The sequence below is a fragment of the Vulpes lagopus genome, chromosome 13 (genome assembly GCF_018345385.1).
Source record: "Vulpes lagopus strain Blue_001 chromosome 13, ASM1834538v1, whole genome shotgun sequence".
NCBI classification, from domain to species: domain Eukaryota; kingdom Metazoa; phylum Chordata; class Mammalia; order Carnivora; family Canidae; genus Vulpes; species Vulpes lagopus.
Window position 1 is genome coordinate 59,178,576 of NC_054836.1, and position 24,259 is coordinate 59,202,834.

The 24,259-nt window shown below is 56.1% G+C and overlaps 1 protein-coding gene across 2 annotated transcripts in view; it reads left to right on the forward strand.

Annotated features, from left to right (window-relative positions):
* CPED1 (cadherin like and PC-esterase domain containing 1) overlaps positions 1–24,259 on the forward strand; it is a 263,284-nt gene that overhangs the window by 222,906 nt on the left and 16,119 nt on the right. For both annotated transcript variants that reach the window (XM_041727811.1, XM_041727812.1), the window contains 5 exons: positions 4,798–4,934; positions 17,993–18,213; positions 18,418–18,519; positions 18,914–19,001; positions 23,496–23,642. In XM_041727811.1, coding sequence (XP_041583745.1) covers positions 4,798–4,934; positions 17,993–18,213; positions 18,418–18,519; positions 18,914–19,001; positions 23,496–23,642 — 695 coding nt within the window. The remainder of the gene's footprint in view (positions 1–4,797; positions 4,935–17,992; positions 18,214–18,417; positions 18,520–18,913; positions 19,002–23,495; positions 23,643–24,259) is intronic.

Sequence of the window (24,259 nt, forward strand, 5' to 3'; positions counted from 1 at the left end):
GAGAATGTTCCTTATTTTAAAATGGTCGTTGAACTAAATCCAAGGTCCAAGTCCTCCCCCTTTCCGCAGAAGACTGTGAGCGGTCAGGGCACGGTTGGCCAGGGCTATGTGCTCCACCCTTATGGTCCCAAAGACCTCAAGATTCAAAACAAATGAGTGAGGTCAGGAATAGCAGTTTGCAAGAATGGATTTTTTTTTTTTTTTTTTTTTTTTTTTGGTGCCGGAGATTTCCTTCCTTGATGTAGGACTCCCTCCTGCTGAAAGAGGTCACGGTAGACACCACTGGAAGGAAATTTATTTAGGCACTCCGGCTCCAGCGTGCACGGCCATAGATCTGTTCCAAAATCTTATTTTCACAGCACATTACAGTTATTTAGCAAACTGTATCCTTTTTTTTTTCACCTTGCCAATGAAATGATGGTCTATGTGTCTTTTCAATAACACTAGCTAATATAATTTTGAGTGCCTGGGTTTTTTTTTTTTTAATTTTAAAGTTGATTTTTAGCCTTTAGAAAACAATTTAACTACAAGACACAGCCAAAGAATAAGATCTCTTGCTTAAGAAAGAAAAAAATATTCTTTTCATCTGAAGAAGAAATTTATACAGTGATTTTTGGATGAGAATTACCTTAAAGGAAAATAGCTCCAAATGCATTTTATGACATGTAAACAAAAGATATTACCATCTTCTGTTTGTAGCAAGGAAATATGACAACTTATACCTTAATATCTCTAGTGTTGAAAATATGATTTTTTTTTCCTAAGTGAAAACTGCTTTATGTTACGACATTATGGAGTCAGGAATCAGGGCTATCTATATGATCTTACATCTCACCGTGGCCCTAAGTCACAAAGTTGAATTTCTTCTCTCCGTCATGGCAGCCAATCTGATCCACTTAAATGGCTGAGCTCTAAGCTTGCATTAAATATAAAGCTTTAATTATAAACCAAATAACTCCTCCCAAAAGCCATTTTTATTCCTCAGGATGCCATTCCCTAAAACACATGTCATACCCTATTTCAGAAATCACAGCTTTGATTCATTCAATGTTTAAATATATAACGTAGAATTTATGTCCCTCTTTTTGACAATTTTAGTTAAGAGCTGGTATCATTTAAAATGTCAAGAAACTCCAGTCCTGCAGATGTTATACAGATGTCTATTTCAAACACTATTACTAAATCACAGTAAAGGGGAGGCGGGGGGGGGGGCATTTTTAACCAATACGAAAATGCAAAGAGTTACGACTGTATAAATACATAGTAGTATGAACCATTGGGGCCAGGCTTTCAGAGGCCCAATCAGGAGTCCTTTTGATGTGCACGAGATTTTATGCCTGCAAACTAATTGTACCCATATTTGGATTTTTGTGCACGCAATTGGCCACTCGTTTCCTCAGCCTTAGAAGCGAATGGCCAAAGAAGGCCCCAGTTTGTGCAATGTTAGCTGTCAGCAAGGTTAGAGGCGGAGAGAGCATCTGGGGGAGAGGATGATGTGCTCTGAAATACTCAAGGATCTGATGAACGCTGAGCCTTTCAAAATATTACTAGATATAATCTCATTACAGAAACACATTTACGTCCCCAACAAACCACCGTCCTATTAGAAGGAAAATTAACAATGTTTTTTTTTTAACATAGTCTCTGTCAACACGTGAACCCACTAAATAAATTCAGCTTTTAAAACCAAAGATAAGTTCATTAAAATAGCCTATTTGTAGGCTTTCATGTAAATGCGACCAGAGAGACCATGGGTCCATATTTCATTTTCGGCTGATGATTTCCCCTGACAAAGGGACCAGCAAAATCGGAGGCTCTGGGACCTCGGTTTTAGTCCAGCCTGTCATCAACAGCATGATCCCATTCCTGTCATGTAATTCTCGGGTCCTCAGTTTACCTCATCTGCGAAAGAGGAGGACCGATGGGGGGTCCAAAGCCCCACTCCGACCCCATTCAAGAGGGTCCCGCTGACCGCAACTCTCCACGAAGATGTTGGCGTCGGTGGCTGATGACAACCCCTGTCCCGGGGCAAAGTTAGATTTAGAAGCAAGATGTACTCTGGATGAGAACCACAGAAAAGTCACAGAAGGGGATCGGAGGGACCGTCTTCCCCTTGCCGTTCAACACGCAGCAGCTGTCCTAAACTTTCCGCGTGTCCCTTAGTAGCACCGCTCTTCTCTGCATCTGGAAGCTTCGGAGATACGTCTCTCCCTTCTCTCTGCTGCCTCTGATCTTCCGAGGGGGCCTTGCTTCTTCAGCCCCCGCGCCGCAGGGCTGTCTTGTCACCGGCCCCCAGGTACCCCCCACGCCATCTCTCCAAATCGCCTCCACCCAGCGGACGTGGTCACACTCACGAGCTCCATGGGACCTTCCAGACACCTGCCCCTAGCGACGCTTGCCTGGTTCTGAACTGCCCCGGCTTCCCTGGGGGCCAGGGGCGGAAAGTGCAGTCACCGGCTGCTGGGTGCCGGCCGTGGCAGGGGCTGTGCGGGCCTCCGGGAGGGACTCTGAGGCCGTGTTCCCGGCTAAACGGTGGCCCCCAGCGTGGCTGCGCGTTGGAATCACCGGGAAAGCTTTTAAAACATACCTGAGCTCCGCACCCCGTGGTTCTGACTTAATCATTAGGACCCCATGTGAGCGTGGGGGCTTTCAAAAGGTTTTTTTTTTTTTTTTTAATTTTTATTTATTTATGATAGTCACAGAGAGAGAGAAAGAGGCAGAGACACAGGCAGGGGGAGAAGCAGGCCCCATGCACCGGGAGCCCGACGTGGGATTCGATCCCGGGTCTCCAGGATCGCGCCCTGGGCCAAAGGCAGGCGCCAAACCGCTGCGCCACCCAGGGATCCCGGGGGCTTTCAAAAGGTTTTGAGGTGACTCCGACGTGCTGGCTGCGGGCAGCGCTGGGGTGCGTGCGCCTCTAGAGCCCACACTCCTTGGGCGCCGCACAGATATTTTCACTCACCTGTGCCTTACCTTTAGGATGCTGTAACTAATTTACGTGTTTAAATCGTAACCCCCTGACCTGACCATAAATTTTTTGAGGTTTAGCATCGTGGTTAAGAGGGTTAAACGCGTTAATATGTTAAAGTGCTCAGGAAAATCCTAGCATCTGACACACGCTATGAAGCGTTATTATTATTATTATTTCTTTTTTACTTATTATGTCTTAACACCAGTAGCACCCACCATCTAGGAGGGCAGATAGCTCAACGATGTCTTGAGTTCAAATCCCCCTGGAGAGAACTATTTTGTCTTCCCCAGTTCTCAATCAACCCACACTTCTTTTTTCCCTTTTGTGACCAACTAGTGACCAACAAGCTAGCTCCTCTTTCATATTTTATTGTTTCTGTTCCCTGTTATTCCGCAAACACACCATTCTGACATCCCCGTGCTCGCGGCCCGCGGGTGGGACTCCTTCCCGCTGAAGGTAACGCGGCGCAGGTACTCGGGTGAGAAGCACAAAGCAGAGCCGGGGCCAGGGCTCTCCACTCTCGCCCCTTGCTGACTCCGAAGGTAGGAATGTCGAGCTCGGGATGTCGAAGAGCCAGGCCTAGTGGTCCGGGAAGCGAGCCCTTGGGGGGGGGAGCGCGACTGCTGGAGACCTCAGAGCATTCCACGGAAGACCCGACTAACCCCCCGGGGGCCGTTCACACTCCACTCCTGAAAAGACGTTCGGGGAAGAAACAAAAATCAAGAATCACTGGGCGGCCCGGGGGGCTCCCTGCGTGGAGCATCTGCCTTGGGTCCAGGGCATGACCTCGGGTCCCGGGGGATCGAGTCCCACGTCGAGCTCTCTACGTGGAGTGTCTGCCTTGGGCTCAGGGCATGACCCTGGGTTCCGGGATGGAGTCCCACGAAGGGCTCTGCATGGAGCATCTGCCCTGGGCTCAGGGCGTGACCCCGGGGTCCCTGGATCGAGTCCCGTGTCGGGCTCCCTGCAGGGAGCCTGCTTCTCCCTCTGCCGCACTCTGTCTCTCTCTGTGTGTCTCTCATGAGTAAATAAATTAAATCTTAAAACAAATCAAGAAACATTTCTGGATTTTTTCCTACTAAATGATCAACACGTCTTCCGACGCTAAGGCTCCCTGGCCTGTCCTGAAGCACCAGACTCCGCGGGGAAGCGGGAGACCTTAGTGCGCCCAGCACGCGGGCTGCGGGCGGCCTCCTGCGGGGACGAGGCCGGGGGAGGGGGCAAGGGCAGTGCCTCGTCCTCCGGGGGACACGTTATCAGAGCATCGGCGGGGCGGCCTGGGCGTCCCTGCGCGTGGCCCGGCCGTGGGGTCCTGCCCCGGGGCGCCCCGCCGCTGCCTTGGCCCCTCAAGGCCTCACGGGGTTTCCGGAAACGAGCGACCGCCGCGTGGCGCCCGGTGGCCGGCCTGGGGTCAGCCCGGACCGCGTGGTGGTGGAGCCTGTCCCCCGCCCGTCCCCGTCCCCCGTCCCGTCCCCCGTCCTCCGTCCCCGTCCCCGTCCCCCGTCCCCCGTCCCCCACCCGTCCCCCGTCCCGTCTTGCATCCTGTGTCCTGTCCCCGTCCCCGTCCCCCGTCCCTGTCCCCCGTCCCCGTCCCATCCCCGTCCCCCGCCCGTCCCCGTCCCCCATCCCCCGTCCCGTTCCCGACCCCCATCCCGTCCCCGTCCCCCGTCCCGTCCCCGTCCCCCATCCCGTCCCCGACCCCCGTCCTGTCCCCGTCCCGTCCCCGTCCCCCATCCCGTCCCCGTCCCCCATCCCGTCCCCGTCCCCCGTCCCGTCCCGGGCCCGGCCTGCGCGTGGAGCTGAGCGACGTGTCCTGTGTCTTCCAGGCCAGTGGATCGTGCCGTGCCTCAGCTGCTCAGACGCCCGCACCTGTGACTGGAGAGCAGTAACGTGGCAGCCGCTCGACTGCCGGCACGCGGTCCTCAGCAGGCCCGAGCTGCGGCGCTGCCTGCGAGGCCGCAAGGTGGGTGCCCGGGGGGGGGGTCGTGCACGCCGCACAGGCGCTCCGGTGACCCCCATGCCCGCCGCCGGGAGCCGCCTGGGTCCTGCTCCCGAGGCGCGATTCTCCCCGGGCCGGTCTCCGGGACACACGAGCGCGTGAGAGGCCGCCCGTGCTGACCCGGCGCCACGCGGTTCCCTCGGCACAGTGGGCAGGAGCCGAGCCCCGTCAGCAGCAGCCGGTCAGGTGCCGACCCGTCAGCAGCCGCCCCGTCAGCAACCGCTTGGTCAGGTGCCTCCCGTCAGGTGCCGCCCCATCAGGTGCCACCCATTAGGTGCCAACCCGTCAGCAGCCGCCCGCCAGGTGCCGCCCCGTCAGCAGCCCCCCGTCAGGTGCCGCCCGCCAGGTGCCGCCCCGTCAGCAGCCCCCCATCAGGTGCCGCCCGTCAGGTGCCGCCCCGTCAGCAGCCCCCCATCAGGTGCCGCCCGTCAGGTGCCGCCCGCCAGGTGCCGCCCCGTCAGCAGCCCCCCATCAGGTGCCGCCCGCCAGGTGCCGCCCCGTCAGCAGCCCCCCATCAGGTGCCGCCCGTCAGGTGCCGCCCGAGAGCAGCCGCCCGCCAGGTGCCGCCCCGTCAGCAGCCCCCCATCAGGTGCCGCCCGTCAGGTGCCGCCCGTCAGGTGCCGCCCCGTCAGCAGCCCCCCATCAGGTGCCGCCCCGTCAGCAGCCCCCCATCAGGTGCCGCCCGTCAGGTGCCGCCCGTCAGCAGCCGCCCGCCAGGTGCCGCCCCGTCAGCAGCCCCCCATCAGGTGCCGCCCGTCAGGTGCCGCCCGTCAGGTGCCGCCCCGTCAGCAGCCCCCCGTCAGGTGCCGCCCGTCAGGTGCCGCCCGTCAGGCGCCGCGGGGCAGGCAGGCCTCTGTGGCTCGCTCTGCACACTCAGGGAACAGTCCCCACGTGCAAGGCCCCTCGTGCTCCGGCTTCCGGGCTGTGGGGCACCCGGACGCCGTGGCCTCGCCCCGTGGCCGGCAGGTGTGCCGTGGGCCGCGCTGGGCCGCCGCCCTTGGTGAGGCCTGGGGGCTGAGCCGGGTCAGCCCTTGTCCAGACGCTCCACGGGGGGCGGCTAGCGCCGGGCTCCTCAACGTGGGCGCGGGGCCAGGGGCCCGGGCGGAGGGTGGACGTTCTTCTTCGGGCGATTTCCACGAACATGCCCCAGTGGGCACGGCTGGGCCGCAGGCAGAGCGGCCGTGTTCGTCACCGCCAAGGGGAGCAGGAGACAAGAAGCCTTCACGGATGTGTGAACTCCGGTTCCGCTCGGGAGCGGCCTCCGCGCGAGCTGAGTGGGCTGCCGGCGCCCTCACGCCCCCCGTCCGTCCAGACAAGCAGCGGGCCCGACCGGGGTCGCCGTCCCACGGCTTAACTCGACTTTCTGACACGTAACAGTCGCTTAAATGCTCGTTGAGGACACGGGTCGGTTCAAGTCGTCTCACGTCCGCCGGCGGGCCTGCGAGGGGGCTCTCGGGTCTGTGTGCTACGTCAGGAAGGCAGCTCGGCGGGGCTGAATGATCCCCCACGACCGCACGTGGACGCGTGGCCACCACTCGGCGCGGTGAACCGCGGCTGCGACGGCCCAACATCCACATCTAAGAAACGCAGGACTGGAAGCAACGAGAACAGTCATCGCTCTGCTAGCTGGACTCTCCAAACTCTTCCAGAACGCGGTCCTGACCTCAGAATTTCGGGCCTTCGGGAAAATTCCAAGATGTCACAGTCTATTAACCTGAAAGGCCGTAGGTGCGTGACTAGCGTCCGTGGCTTTTGACATGACGCCTCATCCTCACTTTCTCCATCCGTAAAAGCAAAGCAGCCTCCGTGGCCCGCTGCCACGCCGTGGACGACTCGGCCGTGCGGAGCCAGAGCCGTCTTCCTCGACGCCGGCGGCCGGTGCCTCACCCCGCGGGTGCTCCTTTCTCGTGGCTCCGAAGGGGGAGGAATCGGAGACCCGGAGGCCAGCGGGCTTGGGCCCTCGCAGCCTCCGCGGCTGCCTCTCTGCTGTCCTCACGAGGCGACGGGCCTCCCGGCCTCCTCTTCTCCTAAGGACACTGATCCCATCCGGAGGCCCCGCCGCGCCCCCACCCACACCCGGTGACCTCCCGGACGTTCCACCTGCTGATACCACCCGTCCGGGCCGGGTTTCAACTCCTAGACGGGGCGAGGGGCACACGCGATGTGGTCCTTGCAGATCCCCAGGCTGGTCGCCAGCAGCCCCGCAGAGGGACGGTGACACAATCCCGCCTGGTGGAGAGAGGGCCGCAAAGTCTGCGAGTAGGCCGCGTGGACGCGATCCCGGCCGAGAGCAGCGGGCTGGCTGCGCAGCACCGAGGGTTCTCCTAGCCCAGGCGTCCAGGCGCCACGCGGCTTCACTCCGAGCCCCGCTAGCGAGCCCGCCGGCCGGGCCTCCGCCGACCCGGACGTGGTCACCGGGACGCTGAGGTCTTCTCCACACGACAGGGAAGCGGAGCGGTGACACGGCCAGAACGGGAAAAACCCTTCCACAGCAGGATGGAGACCGCCTGCGGGGCGGGGACGCGGCCCGGGAGGCAGAGACCCCTTAGCGGGAAGATCCTATCCCAACCCTGGGGACTCAACGCCAGTCTGGATTCCCAGCGCAGATTGCCGAAGGAGGACGGGTTCCGAGCCACTATATTTTATAGGGCACGTCCGGGTAGGGCCATCGCCGTAAACTCTCACACACATACGCAAACACGCCTGCACACGCAGGGAACTTCTGGAAGCAAACAGCCAAGAATGATGACGTAAGTGAAGGGGAGAGGAGAGGAGCGGCGACAGGACCTGCTGCGTGTTTTGCGAGGCCCAAGGCAACGTGAAAATGAACGCAGGACCCTGGATTCGGTCTTACTCCAGATTTCCAGGAAGGCAACAGCAGAGCGAGAAAGCCAGAGCGGGACGCTCCCCCTGCTCGGACCCCGGGCAGCGCCCCGGGCCTCATGCCCACGAAGCCAGCTTAGGCAGCCAGGTGGGAGCAGCTTTTAAAATATCTGCATGATTTTCATTCTCGTGGGTTAGCTTTTTTAATCTAAAAATCTCTATTGTAAAAGGCTGTATAAATCAGAACCGGGGCAGAGGCAGTGGAGACGCAAAGGAGGTCCCATATTCACAATCATGGGACCCGGCAATGTACGGACGGGGGCAACGTGCACATACACCACGCAGCACACACATAATTGTGCAAACATTCACAGTTATGACTATCGAGGAGCACTTATTTTAAGGAAATTCCATTTGTGACTAGAAGTAGGCTAGCAGGACGCCTGGTGGCTCAGCAGTTGAGCCTCTGCCTTCGGCCCAGGGTGTGATCCCAGGGTCCCAGGATCAAGTCCCACATCGGGCTCCCCGCAGGGAGTCTGCTTCTCCCTCTGCCTGTGTCTCTGCCTCTCTCTCTGTGTCTCTCACGAATAAATAAATAAAATCTTTTTTAAAAAAGTATAGGTTTTCCCAGTACATTTATTTCTCATTTTGCATGAGAAAAATTTAAGTATCCAAAGTATCCTGAAATTCTTTCATCCTTTGATTACTAAACTAAGGCAGGTGTCACGCTACCCAGAGGGTTTCACAATCATTATTCTATTCCGAAGACAAACATATGCTAAAGCATACCAGTTGCAAAAAATAGAAAAACAAGTAACACAGATATTTTGCTTTTTTTTTTTTTTGATATTTTGCTTTTTAAACCCCTTATATACTGACATTTCTGAGGGGGAGGGGCGGACTCAGTTTCTCCTGAGTCAAACATTCAAAAGAAATGTATTATTTGAGTGACTTTGTGCAGAACTGTACCCAACCCGTGCATCAGAGCGGCGGGGCCAGGGCCAAGGTGCAGTGGGGCCGCCCCAACTCTGCATCCCCCGGTGGGACCGACTGCCAGCCCACTCCACACACCCAGGAGATGTCTGAGCCCAGCACGCTGGCCCTCCGCCCCGTGCTCAAGGCCAAGGCCCCTGCACCTTCTCTGACTTGGGTGATTCATTGGCTCGTCTGGTTTTTGCGGTGCTACGATCTGTTCTGGGGGCGAGCAGGCAGGACCCTCGGAGGAGCTGAGTCCCCAGGAGGACGGGGCACCTGAGAGGAGTGACTGTCTCGATGCCGCGTGTTCCAAAGGTGGAGAGCAGCTGGAGACGCGCGCCCTGGACCCCGAGGGTCTGGAAAGTCGCTCCAGGGTGGTGGTGATAGGCCGTCTACCAAGCTGAACTGGTTTAACTGAACTGGGGGAAAAAAAGGGGGGAGATCTCCATTTTTCCCCCAAAAGAATCTACAAGAAGAGCCCTGTCCCTGACACCGTCCTTGATGTGCTGCAGACTGGGGGGAACCAAGCCGGGGTGGCGAGAGGTGCTGGAGCTTCCCGTGTGGGTTAGGTGCCCGTGGAGCCACTTGGCAGGTGCAGCGGCCCTCCCCACCTGAACCCTCGGTGGATGCGCTCGGTGGGGAGCCACGTGTCACCTCCGCCCCAGCAGGTGGGAGCCCTGTGCTAGGCCCTGGTGCAGGCGAGCTTCTGCTGTTGGAGGAGGACGCCTCAGTTGGGGTGACTTTCCCCGAAGCGCCCGGTAGGATTCGGAGGGGCGGGTGGGACTTGGCGAGCTGGGCCTTGCAGCCCTGCGCTCCCCTGGGCGTCCCCTGGGTGCCCCGGGGGCACGGCCTGATGGCATGGGTGCGGCCCTCGCATGCCTCTACTGCGGGCTTCCCCGGACCGATGCAAGGCTGTGCCTGGGAATCCATGGGGCGGGGGGCAGACAGGCCGCAGGAGGGGTCCACGTTCCCAGGGGGTTGCCCTGCAGCCCCTCGGGGCCTTCCTGGGGTCGGCGTCTGCCGTGGGAGCAGTCGTGCGAGCAGGAGGCCGGCCTGGGGCCTGGACCGTCTGTGCGCAAAGCACGTCCACCCCATTTCCACGTCGTCCGTGTTTGTGGGGCTCCTTTCCAGCTCCCGACGTATCCAAAGCGGAGTCATCTCCAGTCCGGGTGTAGGGTTTGTGTCGCGTCGGAGCACGACCCCCTGGAGCGCAGAGCCCGCTGCGGACACCCGGCGCCCACTTAGGAAGCTCCGATGCAAGGGCCACAAGAATTCCCCGGGGCGTGACCTCGTCCTCGTCCTCGCAGAGCCAGATGTAGGGATAAGGTTTAGGAATGCGGTCCTTGGGGGGGGGGGGCGCCCCTCCAGCTGTTTGTCAGCTGCAGGCAGAGCTCGGAGTTAGAGACCTGAGAGGAGCGCAGTTAGGAACGGGGAGCACCGGAAGGCCATGTTCACCCAAGTACCGAACGGAACCGAGCCCGGGACATAGGAGGCTTAAGGCGCGTCTCGGGGAAATGCTCGCACATCCCGGGGGTGCTGGGACCCGGCGGCTGGCCACGCGAGTCCAGGCGTGGTCGCCCCAGGGGCTGTTGGTGCTGCATTTCAACGGGAGGGGGAGGCAAGTGGCCGCGGGGGGGGGGGGGGGGGGGGGACAGATGGGGAGAGGGAAGAGGGGCAAATGGGGGTGGGGAGGGGGAGGGGCTGGACGAGGGGCAGAGGGCCTGGGCGGAGAGGAAGAGAGGGGAGGAGGGGAGGGGAGGGACGGGATAGAGGGGAGGGAGGAGGGGTGCAAAGGGGGAGAGGGGGAGGGGAGGGGCAAATGGGGGAGGGGGAGGGGAGGAGAGGGGAGAGGGGCTGGACGAGGGGCAGAGGGCCTGGGTAGAGGGGAGTGGAAGGGCCAGAGGGAGGGGGGCAAAGGGGGAGGGAGGAGGGGAGATGGGGAGGGGAGGGGAGGGGCTGGACGAGGGGCAGAGGGCCTGGGTGGAGAGGAAGAGAGGGGAGGAGGGGAGGGGAGGGACGGGATAGAGGGGAGGGAGGAGGAGTGCAAAGGGGGAGAGGGGGAGGGGAGGGGCAAATGGGGGAGGGGGGAGGGGCAGGAGGAAGGGGGCAGAGGGCCTGAGCGGAGGGGAGGGGCGGGGTGGAGGGGCAAAGGGAGAGGGGGAAGAGGGGAGGAGGGGAGGGGCGGGATAGAGGGGAGGGAGGAGGGGTGCAAAGGGGGAGAGGGGGAGGGGAGGGGCAAATGGGGGAGGGGGGAGGGGCAGGAGGAAGGGGGCAGAGGGCCTGAGCAGAGGGGAGGGGCGGGGTGGAGGGGCAAAGGGAGAGGGGGAAGAGGGGAGGAGGGGAGGGGCGGAGAGGGGGAGGGGAGGGGCGGGGAGGCGGCCCGCCCCGAGGCCGGGTCGGTGGAGCCGCAGGACGCGCAGGGCCCCCAGGCAGCCGGGAGGCGCACGCCCACGGGGCGGGGTGTGCTGGTCTGTTCCGCATCTGGCCAAACCGCCTGTGTCAGAGCACGACTTGCCCGCGAGGCGCCTACGGGAGCCCCCTCCCCTCCCCTCCCCTCCCCTCCCCCTCCCCCTCCCCCCTGCCCCCTGCAGCCAGCGGGTCACCGCGCCTGGGGAGCTGGGCCGGAGACGCCGTCAGGCCCTAAAGGTCGCATCCTTCGGGCCTGGCTCCCACGGCGCCGACCGCCAGCCTCGCCCAGGGATGCACCTGCGGGCTGCGGGGGCTCCGCGGGGCCTGGACCTCCCGGAGCCTCCTCGGCGGGCGCGCCTGGGCCTGGGCCGCGCCTGGGCCTCCACGTGCCGGCTGCCGTGGGCTGGCGTTGCCCGCGTGGCCCGCCCCGGGGCCAACCTTCTGGAAGGTTCCGGTGAGCACCTGCGGGCGCGCCGGCCCACCTGGGCGCCTCCCGCAGAAATAGCCCCGCTCCTGGGGCGGCTGGCGGCCGAGCCCACGCGAGAGGGGAGGGGGAGGGCGAGCCCGAGCCCCCGAAGGCAAGGGCCAGGGGGTGCTGCCCGGAGGGAGGGAGCCAGCTCTCGTCCAGCCTCAGGTGAGCCAGGGGCTGCCGCAGCTGCCCTCCCCCTCCCCGTCCCCTCCCCGTCCCCTCCCCTCCTCCCCTGCTGTGGGGCCTCCGCCTGGTTGCTCCTGATGACCCTGCAGGGAGCACGGAGCGGGGTACACCGTCTGCTGCTTAAGGATCACCACCGGGGCCCCGGGGGCTCAGGGCGTGACCCCGGGTCCTGGACCGAGCCTGCCCCGCGCTCCCCGCGTGATGGGAGCCTGCTTCTCCCTCTGCCTCCACTGCTCCCCCTGCTTGTGCGCTCTCACTCTCTCTCCATCACATAAATACATAAAAATCTTTAAAAAAAAAAAGTTATCACCATTGTTCGTTCCCTTCATTCATGGTAAATGAAGTGAAAGCCATTTTATTTTCTATTTCACTCAAAAATTCCCATTCTTGGATGCACTTTCGCTGATGCGAGTAATAGCAATACTTTGTGCTATCGTTTGCCTCAGGGACTGATTTTTCATAGACGTCTTTTTAGGCATCCTGTGGACTATATAAATTCAACCTTTCCTAAGTTCCATACTTTTGCTAATTCACACGTGGGAAAAATCCGAATTTAGGTTCTAGTGTTTCCCCCAGAAGGACAGGATGTAGGAGAAGGCGGTGAAGGCCAGCTAGGCGTGCATCACACCCCTGTCTTCCCCTTCCCGCCACTGTAGCTTGGTGACCCTTCCCAGGCTCCCTTGCAGGGGCTGCAGCAGGATGCAGGATGCAGGATGCGGAATGTAGGATGCAGGATGCAGGATGCAGGATGTCATTCTCAGTGGGGGATGCACGCCCTGCTGGCAAGGGGGCCAAGGAACAGGCCCGCAGCCCTCGCCTCCCCTCTCCCTCCACTGGACATCGATCCTACGAAGCTCTCCAGGACCCTAAGTGAAGGGGGCACAGTCTGATGCTGCGGGGGCCTCATGCACCCCGCATGTACACCTGCCTGGAACCCGCCCCCCCCAATGGTTTTCCAGAGGGAGAAACGGACCTGAGGTGTGTTTGGGCCCTCGTACTTCTTGGGGCCCTATTGGTTACCGCAGCAGCTACCCCACCTCCTACAGGGAGGGGCTGCATCACATTAGGAAATGAAAAAGATGATTAAACCATTCCACGTGTTTTTAATAAGGTGACTTTTAAATAAGCCCCAAGCTTCCACAGAGCCTGGGAACATGATGTGCTTCTAGGCCCTCTGGTCCACGGAGGTGTGAAAACCAGTTGGAAAAATGTCAGCCTGCGTGAACCTGCTGCTGAGTCTCAGGAATAGGACGTGTATGAAACTCCCCAACACATCTTTGCATCCCGCCAGGAGCTGAGGGGCGGCCTCCCAGGCACATCCAGGCACAGGCGGTTCCTCCTCTGCAGACCCCACCTTGTGGGAGGCCGGCCCCCTGCTTGCTGCAGCGACAAGTGCCATCCAATCCCAGGAAGAAAGTTACCCCCGGAATCCGAAATAGGCCTCCCTCGATTCCAGTGATGGGTTTATTTGCCAACCCTGAAGCCATTGTTTCACAAAAGGAGAGAGAAAAGTTGCTTTAAGGCTGATTAGTTTGATGCGAATTTTCAAAACGTTCTTGAACAAAATGGGTTTACTGTTATCGCTGCCGCTGTTGCTGCTTTTGTGGTTTTTTTTTTTTTATTATTGTCATAAAAAGCCAATATCGTTCATTTGAGAAAACAGAATAAACAGTTACATCTTCCCTTCAAAATAATCCCGGCTAACTTCCCACGACCCTTTCTACACATCCATGTGCTTTTCTTTCACAAAAATGCAATCGTTACTTATATGCTGACTGTAACTAGCTTTTTATAAAAGTTAACTGAAATCTTCCCCATCACAGTGTATCCATATTACAATATAATTGGTAAAAGATGAAAAACTTCAAGTGTATGATCAGCCCTTAATATAAGTAATCTGGTAGACGTCCTTACTGCTTCCAATTTATTTTGCTTTTAAAACATATTGTAATAGACATCCTTAAATATTTCCTAGAAGTGGAATTCCTTAAAATTTGCCAATGTACACACACAACCTTCAGCCATCTAACACATGAGAACCGACTTCTGCGCCAGGCACTCTTCTGAAGTTTGGGATTCAGCGGTTGAAAAGAAAGAAGACAAAACGTCTCCCTCATGGTGCTTACACAGTCCTATGGGAGAGGGTTCATCTCCCTGCGCTCATAGGATTGCCGGGGCCTTTCGGTAGGGGGAGAAAACTAGCTATTTTGATGTTTTATGGCTGACACTGGTTATTTTTATAATTGCTTACCAGTTATTTGTATTTAATGATCACATTTTTTTTCTTTAATTCCCTATGCCAACCAGCACCTGTGCATGCGAGTGCAAGGCAATGATACTCACTGGAGAGAAGAGGTATTTACAAATTGTACGGCCAGTTATGGATACTTGTTATGGGAGTTTAGGCCTTTTAAAGTCAACCTTTTTGAAAATTCCCCAAATTGAATGATCTAAAATATAGAAAGATTGAACATGAGCCATGTAACTGGAAAACAAAACAAAACAAAAACAAAAACCACTCTATTTCCGGATGTTGTTTCTAAATTGTGTAAGTGCACTTAGAGCAGCTGACCTTTTGAAGTTAGAAATCTTTTAGGTAGGGATACCAACCCACCTCTTCCAAAAACCGCTTCCCCTTCAGAACAGGCCATCTTAACATCACAAGCGCATTTCTATTTTAGTTATATTCATCGTTTCTCTCTTTTGTGACTAGAAAGGCACCGGGAGGAAAAAAAAATCTCTAGGAAATAGTCTTCCCAGAGTAGCATCCACCAGACTTGAAAAATGCTATCTGGTTGTTTGCAATTTGGCCCATGTCACGCGAATGTTGGTGGTGCGGTTTCCTCCTCCCGTCGGGGATGGAGGTGCCCGGGGTGGTTCCGAGAGTGTTGGTCCGCTCAGGGTGGCGACGTCTCCTCCAGCTCTCCGTGCAGAGCTCCAGTTCCACCAGCGGCCCTGGGAGTCCCGCTGGGGATCTGCGGCAGGGCTGGCCCGGCAAGAGCTGTGACAGAGACATCCCCACCTTCTCGGACGTTTCCTCCAAACAAGCTGATGACTTGCAAGTGCCCAGCAATGCACCGCAGGGCACACTGGGTGCCTTTAAAAAACGCGACGTGCCCTTCCCGTGCCTCAATGCCATCTCTCGCTGTGTGTGGAGCTGACTGTGTGCCAGGAACCAGATAGGTATTAAAATTTCACGGAAGTTCTCTAATGTGGTGCTATTATCTTTCCCATTTTACACATAAGAGATGGAATCCTCTGAGCAGTCACAATTTATCAAAGATGGTCTGTTTATTATTTTATTTTAAATTTTTATTTATGATAGTCACACAGAGAGAGAGAGAGAGAGAGAGAGGCAGAGACATAGGCAGAGGGAGAAGCAGGCTCCATGCACCAGGAGCCCGATGTGGGATTCGATCCCAGGTCTCCAGGATCGCGCCCTGGGCCAAAGGCAGGCGCTAAACCGCTGCACCACCCAGGGATCCTGAAGATGGTCTGTTTAATAAATAACCATACCTAAGAATTCTGACCCTTAACTCTCTCTGCCTCTGACATTTTTTGTGGGCTGCACCTTTGTATAGCCCCAAAGAGAACCCAAATATCTTGAAATGTTCACTTCTCAGTAACATGCAGATACTTTGATTTTCGTGGAGCCCTGTATGTCTCCCTGTGGACCACAATACAGACGCCCAATGATCTTACTGGCTGCCCGGAGATACCCTCAGAGGGATCGCAGCGCCACACCCTCATAATGGAAAGAGCCCGTCGGGAAACCTATAGTGGCAATGTCGTTTAAAAGCTGATCTTAAAGATCTTTTACTGGTGTGAAGAGCTGCAACATGTTCCCACCCAACCAAGCTGAGGCCCTAACTCCCAGTACCTCAGAATGTGACTGTTTGCAGGCAGGGCCTTTAAAGAGGTAAGGAAGGTGAACCAAGGTCTCATAGGGGAGCCCCAACCCAGTGTGACTGGTGTCCTCACAAGAAGAGGAGCTTAAGACACACACACACACACACACACACACACACACAGACGAAAGACCATGTGACGACGAGGAGAAGACCGTCATCTATGAGACAAGAAGAAAGGCCGTCAGAAGAAATCAACCCCGCGAATACCTTGATCGTGGACATCTGGCCTCCAGAATCGTGAGAAAATGAATTTCTGTTGCCTAAGCCACCCAGTCTGTAGAACTCCGTCGTGGCAGCCCCAGCCAACTAATAGGAATGGAGCTGGATAATTACTAGTATCTGAAATTAAGAGCTTTCCTCATTATTCAAAGTTCCCTTTTAAAAACCAGAAATCTAGACCAGAAAAACAAATCATTATACAGGTTAAATCCAGTAAGAAGAATTTAAGTGATTTCACAAATGATTTTATCGTACTGGAATTTTATTGCCCCAAATGGAACTTGACGGAGAGGCTCAATGACTGGAGCCCTGACATCTTAAATTATTCAGTTTAACTTGGCAATGCTTACGGTGTTTGATCTGACGGCAAATCAGAGATGCTTTGGGGATTTCTTCACACAGCTATTTGAATACACTTACCAGGGAAAGAACAAAATTTGCAGCTTCTCACTCATTTTGCTGCGCGTGGACGAATGCAGTGGTCCTGAGAAATGACTGCTGTCAAAATAAGAGAAGAAAACTCTATGCATGACTAACGGAAAGAGAAATCACAGCACAGAGAGAGAAAACTAAAGAATGAAATAAACCTGTCCGAAGACATTAAAAAAGATTGTCTCTAACAAAAGTCCCTTTGACTTTCTATTCAATACATATTTTTAAAGTGGATGCATGGTAGTATGGGGGAAATCAGAATTTAGAAATTAACCCTGACTCTGACCTCAAATATTTCTTGATGTGATATGAGAAAAAGAAAAAAAAAAAAAAACAGACACAAATAGCCATACCTTCATGTAGCCTTCGATAAAATCTGTAATGGAAATTAAAAATGTAATGAAATCACAGAGGGCAGGGAAGGTCATTGGACAAGCTGGGGCATCGGACAAGACCCACTGGGAGAGACGCGTGTTTCTCTCGGGTCTGGAGGGTGGATAGCGTTTACACAGGTGGGGCTGCAGAGGGAGGAGCTTGCTCACCAGGCGGATTAGCACAAGGGAAAACAGATGTTGCGAAGTGCAAATCACGTTCAGTGAAAAAGTCGGAATCTGACCTGCTTACACGAGGGGAAGCATAGAGAGGACGGGGCCGTTGACCCTGCACTTGGAGTCAAAGGGCCTCGGTTTGACTCCGGAGGTCCCCGTTTGCTAGATTTATGTCCTCAATCTCCTTGACCCTCAAATTCCTCGTCTGTGAAATGGAAATAATGATTCAAACCTCCCGATTATGATTAAAAGTGAGCGCCCTGTGTGAAATCTCCCCCTGCAAAGTCTGAGGTGCAATAAAAATTCCGCCGCTGTTGGCTTAACCTAAGTCACGTGGGCTCGATCCTATAGAAGGTGGACAGCCCATAAGGCGTTTGAGCGTGACAGGGGACGGAAGCAGGCCCTGGGAAACCTGCACACACGCTAGTGCTGTGTGTATAGCAGGGCTCGCGGGCAGCTGTCAGCACAGCTTTGGGGTGGTGGGAGCCCGAGGCAGAGCGGCTGGGGCGGAATGTGAAGGAGGTGACGAGCAGGACTCCCCCGGGGCAGATGGCCCTGGGCCTGCTCCCGGGACACGCACGGCTGTTCAGGAGCTCTTGCTCCCGTTCTCTGGCTCTTTCCTCAAGGAGTAGCATGACCTCTAGTGAGCTAACTTCTGTGGATTCCCAGAATCTCTAAGACGTGGGGAAAATCCCGGAGCATCCATACAGCACTGAATACGTCACGCCTCTTGGGATCAGTCAATTTGGTGAAGCTCATCAGATAGCTGGGAAGCCAAGGGCATCCGGCAGACGGGAACCTGACCACGGCTCCGAGCAAAGAGCTCTCTACGTGGGTCAGCAGGTCACAAGGAACACGGGGAAGAGGAGGAGGAGCAGGTTCGGGGGGGGGGGGGGAACACGTGGACCATCAGTTCTAACAGCTGCGAGGGGCCCCCTGCAGACAGGGCGTTGTGGCTTGCTATGTCTTCAACAAATGACCCATTTTACGTTGCCTCTCGTACCATGTAGACATCAGATCTGAGAGCAATTATTTGTCTTTGATTCATAGATTCTTTTCATTGGAGATTCGACCAACAGAGGAATAATGTATTACCTGATCGAAAGACTGAACGACACCCTGCAGGAATGGCAGAAGGTGCACGGCACCAGGTCCTACCCCAACGTCAACGGGGGGAAGACTCCGGTCAGCTACTCCTACTACCCCCAGTTCTGGATGAGCCCTGCCCTGAGACCCACCTTTGAAACGGCACTCGAGCACCTCTTGCAAAGGTACAGCGGGATGAGCGTGGCCGCGCCGTCTAGCAGAGGGGGCGAAAAGCGTACACAGCGAGGACTACGGCTGAGCCCGAGCGGGGATGACTCGGGGGTCCTGGACCGGGATGCTAGATGGCTTCAGGGAAACGCGGGGCACTGCGGTTAAGCTGTTCACCATCCGCGTCAAGGCAACGTGTTGTTCTCCTTTCTGCGTTTCAGGTCCCGTCCCCTGGAGAACACAGCCCAGACCGTGTTGGTCGTTGGCGGCGTTCAGTGGCTCAATGCCAATCACCTACAGATCATTCACAAGGTTTTGAAGAGGTGAGTTTCCACCACAAAAACGGTCATTAGTTTTCGAAGTTGAAAAGACAAGTCACCCTTGAGGTGACTAAATTTTATCAAGAGATTGTTGAAAGAGCAACCACTGGAAGTCCCGTTGCAAATATTTCAAGATACTTTTGTATCTAGGGAGAGGTTGGCTCTTCAGTATCCAAATTTATATTTACTACTGGTTAAAACATGCCCACTGACACACAAAACCCTATCCAGAAAAGAAAAAAACCCTAAAATATACCAGATCTATACAAAATGAGAATTTAGTCTTATACACCAATCATCACATTCTAAAAGAATTCCATTGTATTTGTGTACGTAAGCACAAGCATCAAGAAACGTAATCAAAGTTTATGACCTCAGAATTCTGATTATTTCTCAGGGAAAATTTACTCAATATCCTTGTGATCATCAAAACTTTGGGAATTGGATTTCATCTCCCAGTGGATGGACTGCATTTCTTGACGCAGGTAGGCCCGTTCCCTCCAGGCTGTGTGAGCTCATGGTTCCTACCAGGCCCTTTGCTGGTGGCTGAAGAAGGACCTACCATGTAATATTCAGCTGCTTTCATAAAAATCACAGGGGATAATACACTGAAGGCCTAGGCCCTCAGGTCAGTCCTACTTATTCCAGGGAATCGGAGACCCTCTGCCACTAACTCGTTGTGAATGATGCTCTGGGCTCATAGAGAAGAAAGGGGAGGCCGTGTAGGAAAACAGGAACAGGGATCCCTGAGTGGCGCAGTGGTTTGGCGCCTGCCTTTGGCCCAGGGCGCGATCCTGGAGACCCAGGATCGAATCCCACGTCAGGCTCCTGGTGCATGGAGCCTGCTTCTCCCTCTGCCTGTGTCTCTGCCTCTCTCTCTCTCACTGTGTGCCTATCATAAATAAATTTTAAAAAAATTCAACCAAAAAAAAAATATCATTTATAAAAAAAAAAAAAAAAACAGGAACAGCCGAGGGGTGCTGGGAGCCACTGATCTCCAGGAATCCCCCTGCCCCACTAAGTTTCCTACATCTTTAGAGACTCACGCTGAAACCACAAATGAAACGGGCACTTTGGGAAGGAGCGGCTTTTTTGAAGATGATCTCTGACTGCTGTAAAAAAAAAGGGGAAAAAAAAAGGTCTTTGAAGTAGCATCATTTGGTTTTGGGTGTGTGGGGGGGGGTATTTATAAATGGGAGGAGTTAGGGGCCGCGACTGCTTCTTATAGAAAACAGTGAAGTAGTCCCAACACTGAAGGCAAATCTCGAAAAGATGAGAAAGGCGACAGGTGGACCTGAGAGAACCAGCGGCCTGATCCCAGGGAAGAGCGCTCCGGGCGGGCGGGGGCTCCTCCAGGGGCGGGGGAGTGAATGGGGGGAGCCGGGGAGACATGGGGGGAGCTACTGGGGGGCGGCCAGGGGGAAGCCGGGGGGAGGGGAGCTCATGCGGGGATGGGGGAGGGGGGAGGGGAAGCCGTGGGGGGAGCCGGGGAGGGGTTCCTCCAGGGGCGGGGGCATGGGGAGGGGGGGAGGGGGGGAGGGGGGACATGGGAGGGGGGGAGGGGGGGAGATGGGCGGGGAAGAGCTCACGGTGGGGAGCCAGAGGGGCGTGGGGGGAACCGGTGGGGGGGGAGCTGGGGGGCGGGGGGAGCAGGAGAGCTCACACGGGGGAGCAGGGGAGGGGGCGTGGAGGGAGCTGGGGGGGGCGGGGGGGGCAGCCAGGGACTAGAGCTCATGCGGGGTGGGGGGGACGTGGGGGGAGCCAGGGAGGGGTTCCTCCAGGGGCGGGGGGGGCACGGGGAGTCGGGGGATGGGCGGGGGGGTCCCATGCAGGGGGAGCGGGGGGAGGGGGCCGTGGGTGGGAAAGCGGGGGGGGGGGGGTCCTCCGGGGGCGGGGGCGGGGGTGGGGGCAGCTGGGAGCCGGGGCTCACGGGCCGGGCCTGGGGGGTGTGGATCCGCGGTGTCCACGCAGCGGGCACAGGAGCCTCCTGCAGTGTCCGGGGGCCCCCAGCTGGGCCCTCGGTGCCGGCCCCTCGGGAAAGGCCGGGCGCGTGCGCAGAAGCGGGGACAAGGCGGGCGGGGGGCGGGGGGCGGGGCCGGCTGCGCGGGCAGGTGCGAGGGGCAGGTGCGAGGGGCAGCTCCGCGGGGCGCCGACCCCACCGTGTCCTGTGCCGGCCGCTCCGGGCACCGTGGGCGCAGGACCCTGCCGGGCCTCGGGGTCCACCTCTGCCCCCCAAGGCCAAGGAACCCACGGACGACAGCGCGTGTGAGCAGGAGTGTGAGCTGGCCCGGGTGCTCGGCCCTCGAAGCCTTGCCTCTGCTTGTCTCCGAGACCTGCTGCCAGGGCAAGACACAGGCACGGGCACAGGCACAGGGCACTGGTACGGATGAGCACGGGCACAGATGAGCACACGCACATGCACAGGTGAGCACACGCACAGGGCACAGGCATGGATGAGCACACACACATGCACAGGTGAGCACACACACAGGGCACAGGCATGGATGAGCACACACACAGGCACAGCTGAGCACACACAGGCACAGGGCACAGGCATAGATGAGCACACACACAGGCACAGCTGAGCACACACACAGGCACACAAGAGTGCACACACCACCCCACCACTGGCCTCAGTCCTACTGGGCAACTTTCAGAGTCCCAAGCAGGCCGTGCTCTCAGACACGTCTGTCCCCTCCGTGGCGCCCACTGTCCTACCACCTCGCCACCTGAACAACTCCCTCCCGGTGTGAGGCTCCCACTGGCCGACCTGAGGGACACCCTAGCCTCCCAGGCCCCCCCCCTCGGCCTGCCATGAGCCTACAGCAGCGGCTCGTCTTCATGTGGCTCCGCAGATGCAGTCCTTGCAGCCTGGCTCCCCAGGGAGACTACGTCTGTGAGAGCAAGCACGGGGAGGGAGGGCTGCACTGCCCACTCTCGTACCCCACGTGCAAAACACAGTTCTCAGCACGTAGCCGACTCTCAAAAAAGTATCTCCTGCCACAACAAGGGAGCAGTAGGTCAGATGATCTGGCTCCCCCCAGATCACCCCGTCCAGCCGGAGACACACGTCCCCTGGGCCTGGGGAGCATGGCCCCGGGAGGACTCCCAGCCAACTCTAGGCAGCCGTTGCCTTTTGCTGCTGAACCCCGACTTGCCAGTGGGAGTGCCAGGATTCAGCGCCCCGCCCCAGTTTGGGCCATCTTGGAGGGACCTTGCGGCTCGAGAACGCCCGGGGATCCGGAAGGCCTCTCTCGGGAGGACATCGCTTCCTTACAGGTGTTGGCCGCCAGCACTCTCTCCTGTTAGGCCCTGCACGCGAATCCCCACCTCGGGAGTCTGTTTCTGGGGAACCAGCCTTTTTCTCTAGAAGCCTCTCTAGAAAGCACTTGCTGTGACGTCCCATATACCTTTCATACTTAGACATATGAAAGTTGAGCAAATCCTTGTACCTGGACAAGAAGAAGCCTACAAACAACATTGAGCATCATTGTTCCCACGAGGGCATAACGCAAGTCCACGTGTGTCCCTTTCCTCTAGACTTCTTCTTTAGGAATTTTTCTATTCACTACCTTTATTTTGGGGGGGGGGGAGCACTCTCCTTTAGATGTCAGCACCGTGAAGACAGCAAATTAGACCTGCCGGTACCGTGTCTTTTACCCAGCAGTCAGATCAACAAATGCAAGCGGTTTGCTTTTTCACCTGGAAAATGAAAAGCATTTTTTTCCTTTAGAAATGGCAGGAGCAGGTCCCTCCATCTGTCAGTCGGGGTTCTCCAAGAAACAGACGGCAGACAGAATTATCAGAAGAAGGGGATTTATTAGGGCGAAAGTCTGGGAAGGATAAAGGGCAGGGTACTGAGTAGGCAGGAAGAGCTTCGGCCGGCCTGGTACGTATCGCTGTCTTGCACCGCATGTTTTTGGAGGAGCTACTGTATGGGGGCCTCTGGGAGGCAGTGTGGGGGCTTGACCGTCCCATATGAAGGGAGCGGAGGAAGGATGCATGAGGGAGGAAGCATCTGGAACCAGAGGCCGGTCTGAGAAAGTCCCAGCCACGCTGATGAGGAATCCCAGAGCTGGAGTAGGCAGGGGAGGGGTCCCCCCTCTCAGCAGTGGACCTCATTAGACTTTCTGGCAAACGCGTGGTTGCTTTGGACGTGGTCAGGGAGGGAGGGAAGCCTGTGGTGCTGAGGAATGGCCCTGGGGCCTCCGTTCCCTCCTGGCTTCCCTGCAGCGCACTCCCCTTCGCGGTTGCCCCGCCTCCGCCCAGCAGCAAAGCTCACCGTGCTCCCAGGAAGCGCTTCCTGAGCCTCACTGTCCAGCGGCCGCCCTGCTCAGCTCGTCCCTCTTGCCCACTAGCCCGGGGCCGGCGTATCTACATCCCATAAGGACTTAGGAAATGTGTATGAATCTGTTCCCCCTACTAGAAGGCGATGTCTTGGGAGCAGGGGCCATGACTTACTTATCCCTGTATTGCTGTCCCTTAGCACAGAGCTGAGCACAAAACAGATTCTAATTAATATTCAAGTGCCAAAGGAATGAGAATCCAAAAGGATGGAGATAGCCTTTGTGATTTTCAAATTTTTGACTTTTAAAGTGAGAATTCTGAATATTTCACTGAATCTTTGTGGGAAGTAAGCCTACTAACTTTTCATGCAAGGAAAGGTTCCAAGCTGTATGTCATAGGTATTCTTGTATTGCCGTCGTATAGATACATAAACGTCTGTGTTTATATTTCGAGTAAAAAACCAATAACACGTCGTTATTTAAGAAATGCATGTAAAATTAATTATTTTTCTCATGTGGAGCCAATCTGTAAAAATGCTGATATTTACATGATTTCTATCATGTAAGGATACCCACAGGGAACCTGCTTCTCCCTCTGCCTTTGTCTCTGCCTCTCTCTCTCTGTGTCTCTCATGAGTAAATAAATAAAATCTTTAAAATAAAAAAAAAATCTCATTCTTCTTTGCAATACAGAGTGAAGTTCAGAACTTATGGAAAGAAAATGTGATAATTCTGGATGCTGCAAAAACATATGGCTATGAAGTGGTTGACACATTCACCATAACGATGGGGCGATACAAAGAGTTTCTGCAGGGGACATGTGGATGCCATTTTCATGAGGTATTTACACTGGTTCTTTATTTATTGTTGCTTTTGATTTTTAAAAAATTTCTCATTGTATCTTTAAGTGCATTGTCAGTGTTATTTTGTATTAAAAACTATGTCAGGAGGAGAGCAAATGATGTGTTCAGTGTCACTTGGCCAGAGCATGTGGCAGTCACCACTGGAGGCCCTACAAGATAAGAGGTCAAACAAGAATGAGTTTCTGTGTAGACACTTAAAAACTAGGATCGCCCGTCAAGGCTCTGAACCTTCCCATAGGAAATCGTGGCCAAAGAATATAGCCAAAGTGTTTGGTGGAGTTTGAAAATCAAGACAATGTCACGTGCTAAACGAATGAATGACCTTCCTCCATTGGTGTATCCAGTGCGTTAAAGAGGTGGGCCTGTGTCTTGAGTCGCACCCAACACCTCATGGTGAAAATGACTTTATTTGGCATCAGTAGTAGAATAGGCTAAGCTGATAAGGTGACCGCAGAATATCACCGTAGCCTTCCCCCAACCACCTTAAAGCGGACTATAGCTGCCGTCTCATACCAGCTCTAACGCCCCCCAAGCCCCAAGGGACATGCACCCACCCCTCACAGCGGGTCTCTGGAAGGCCCCTCTCACCGGGCT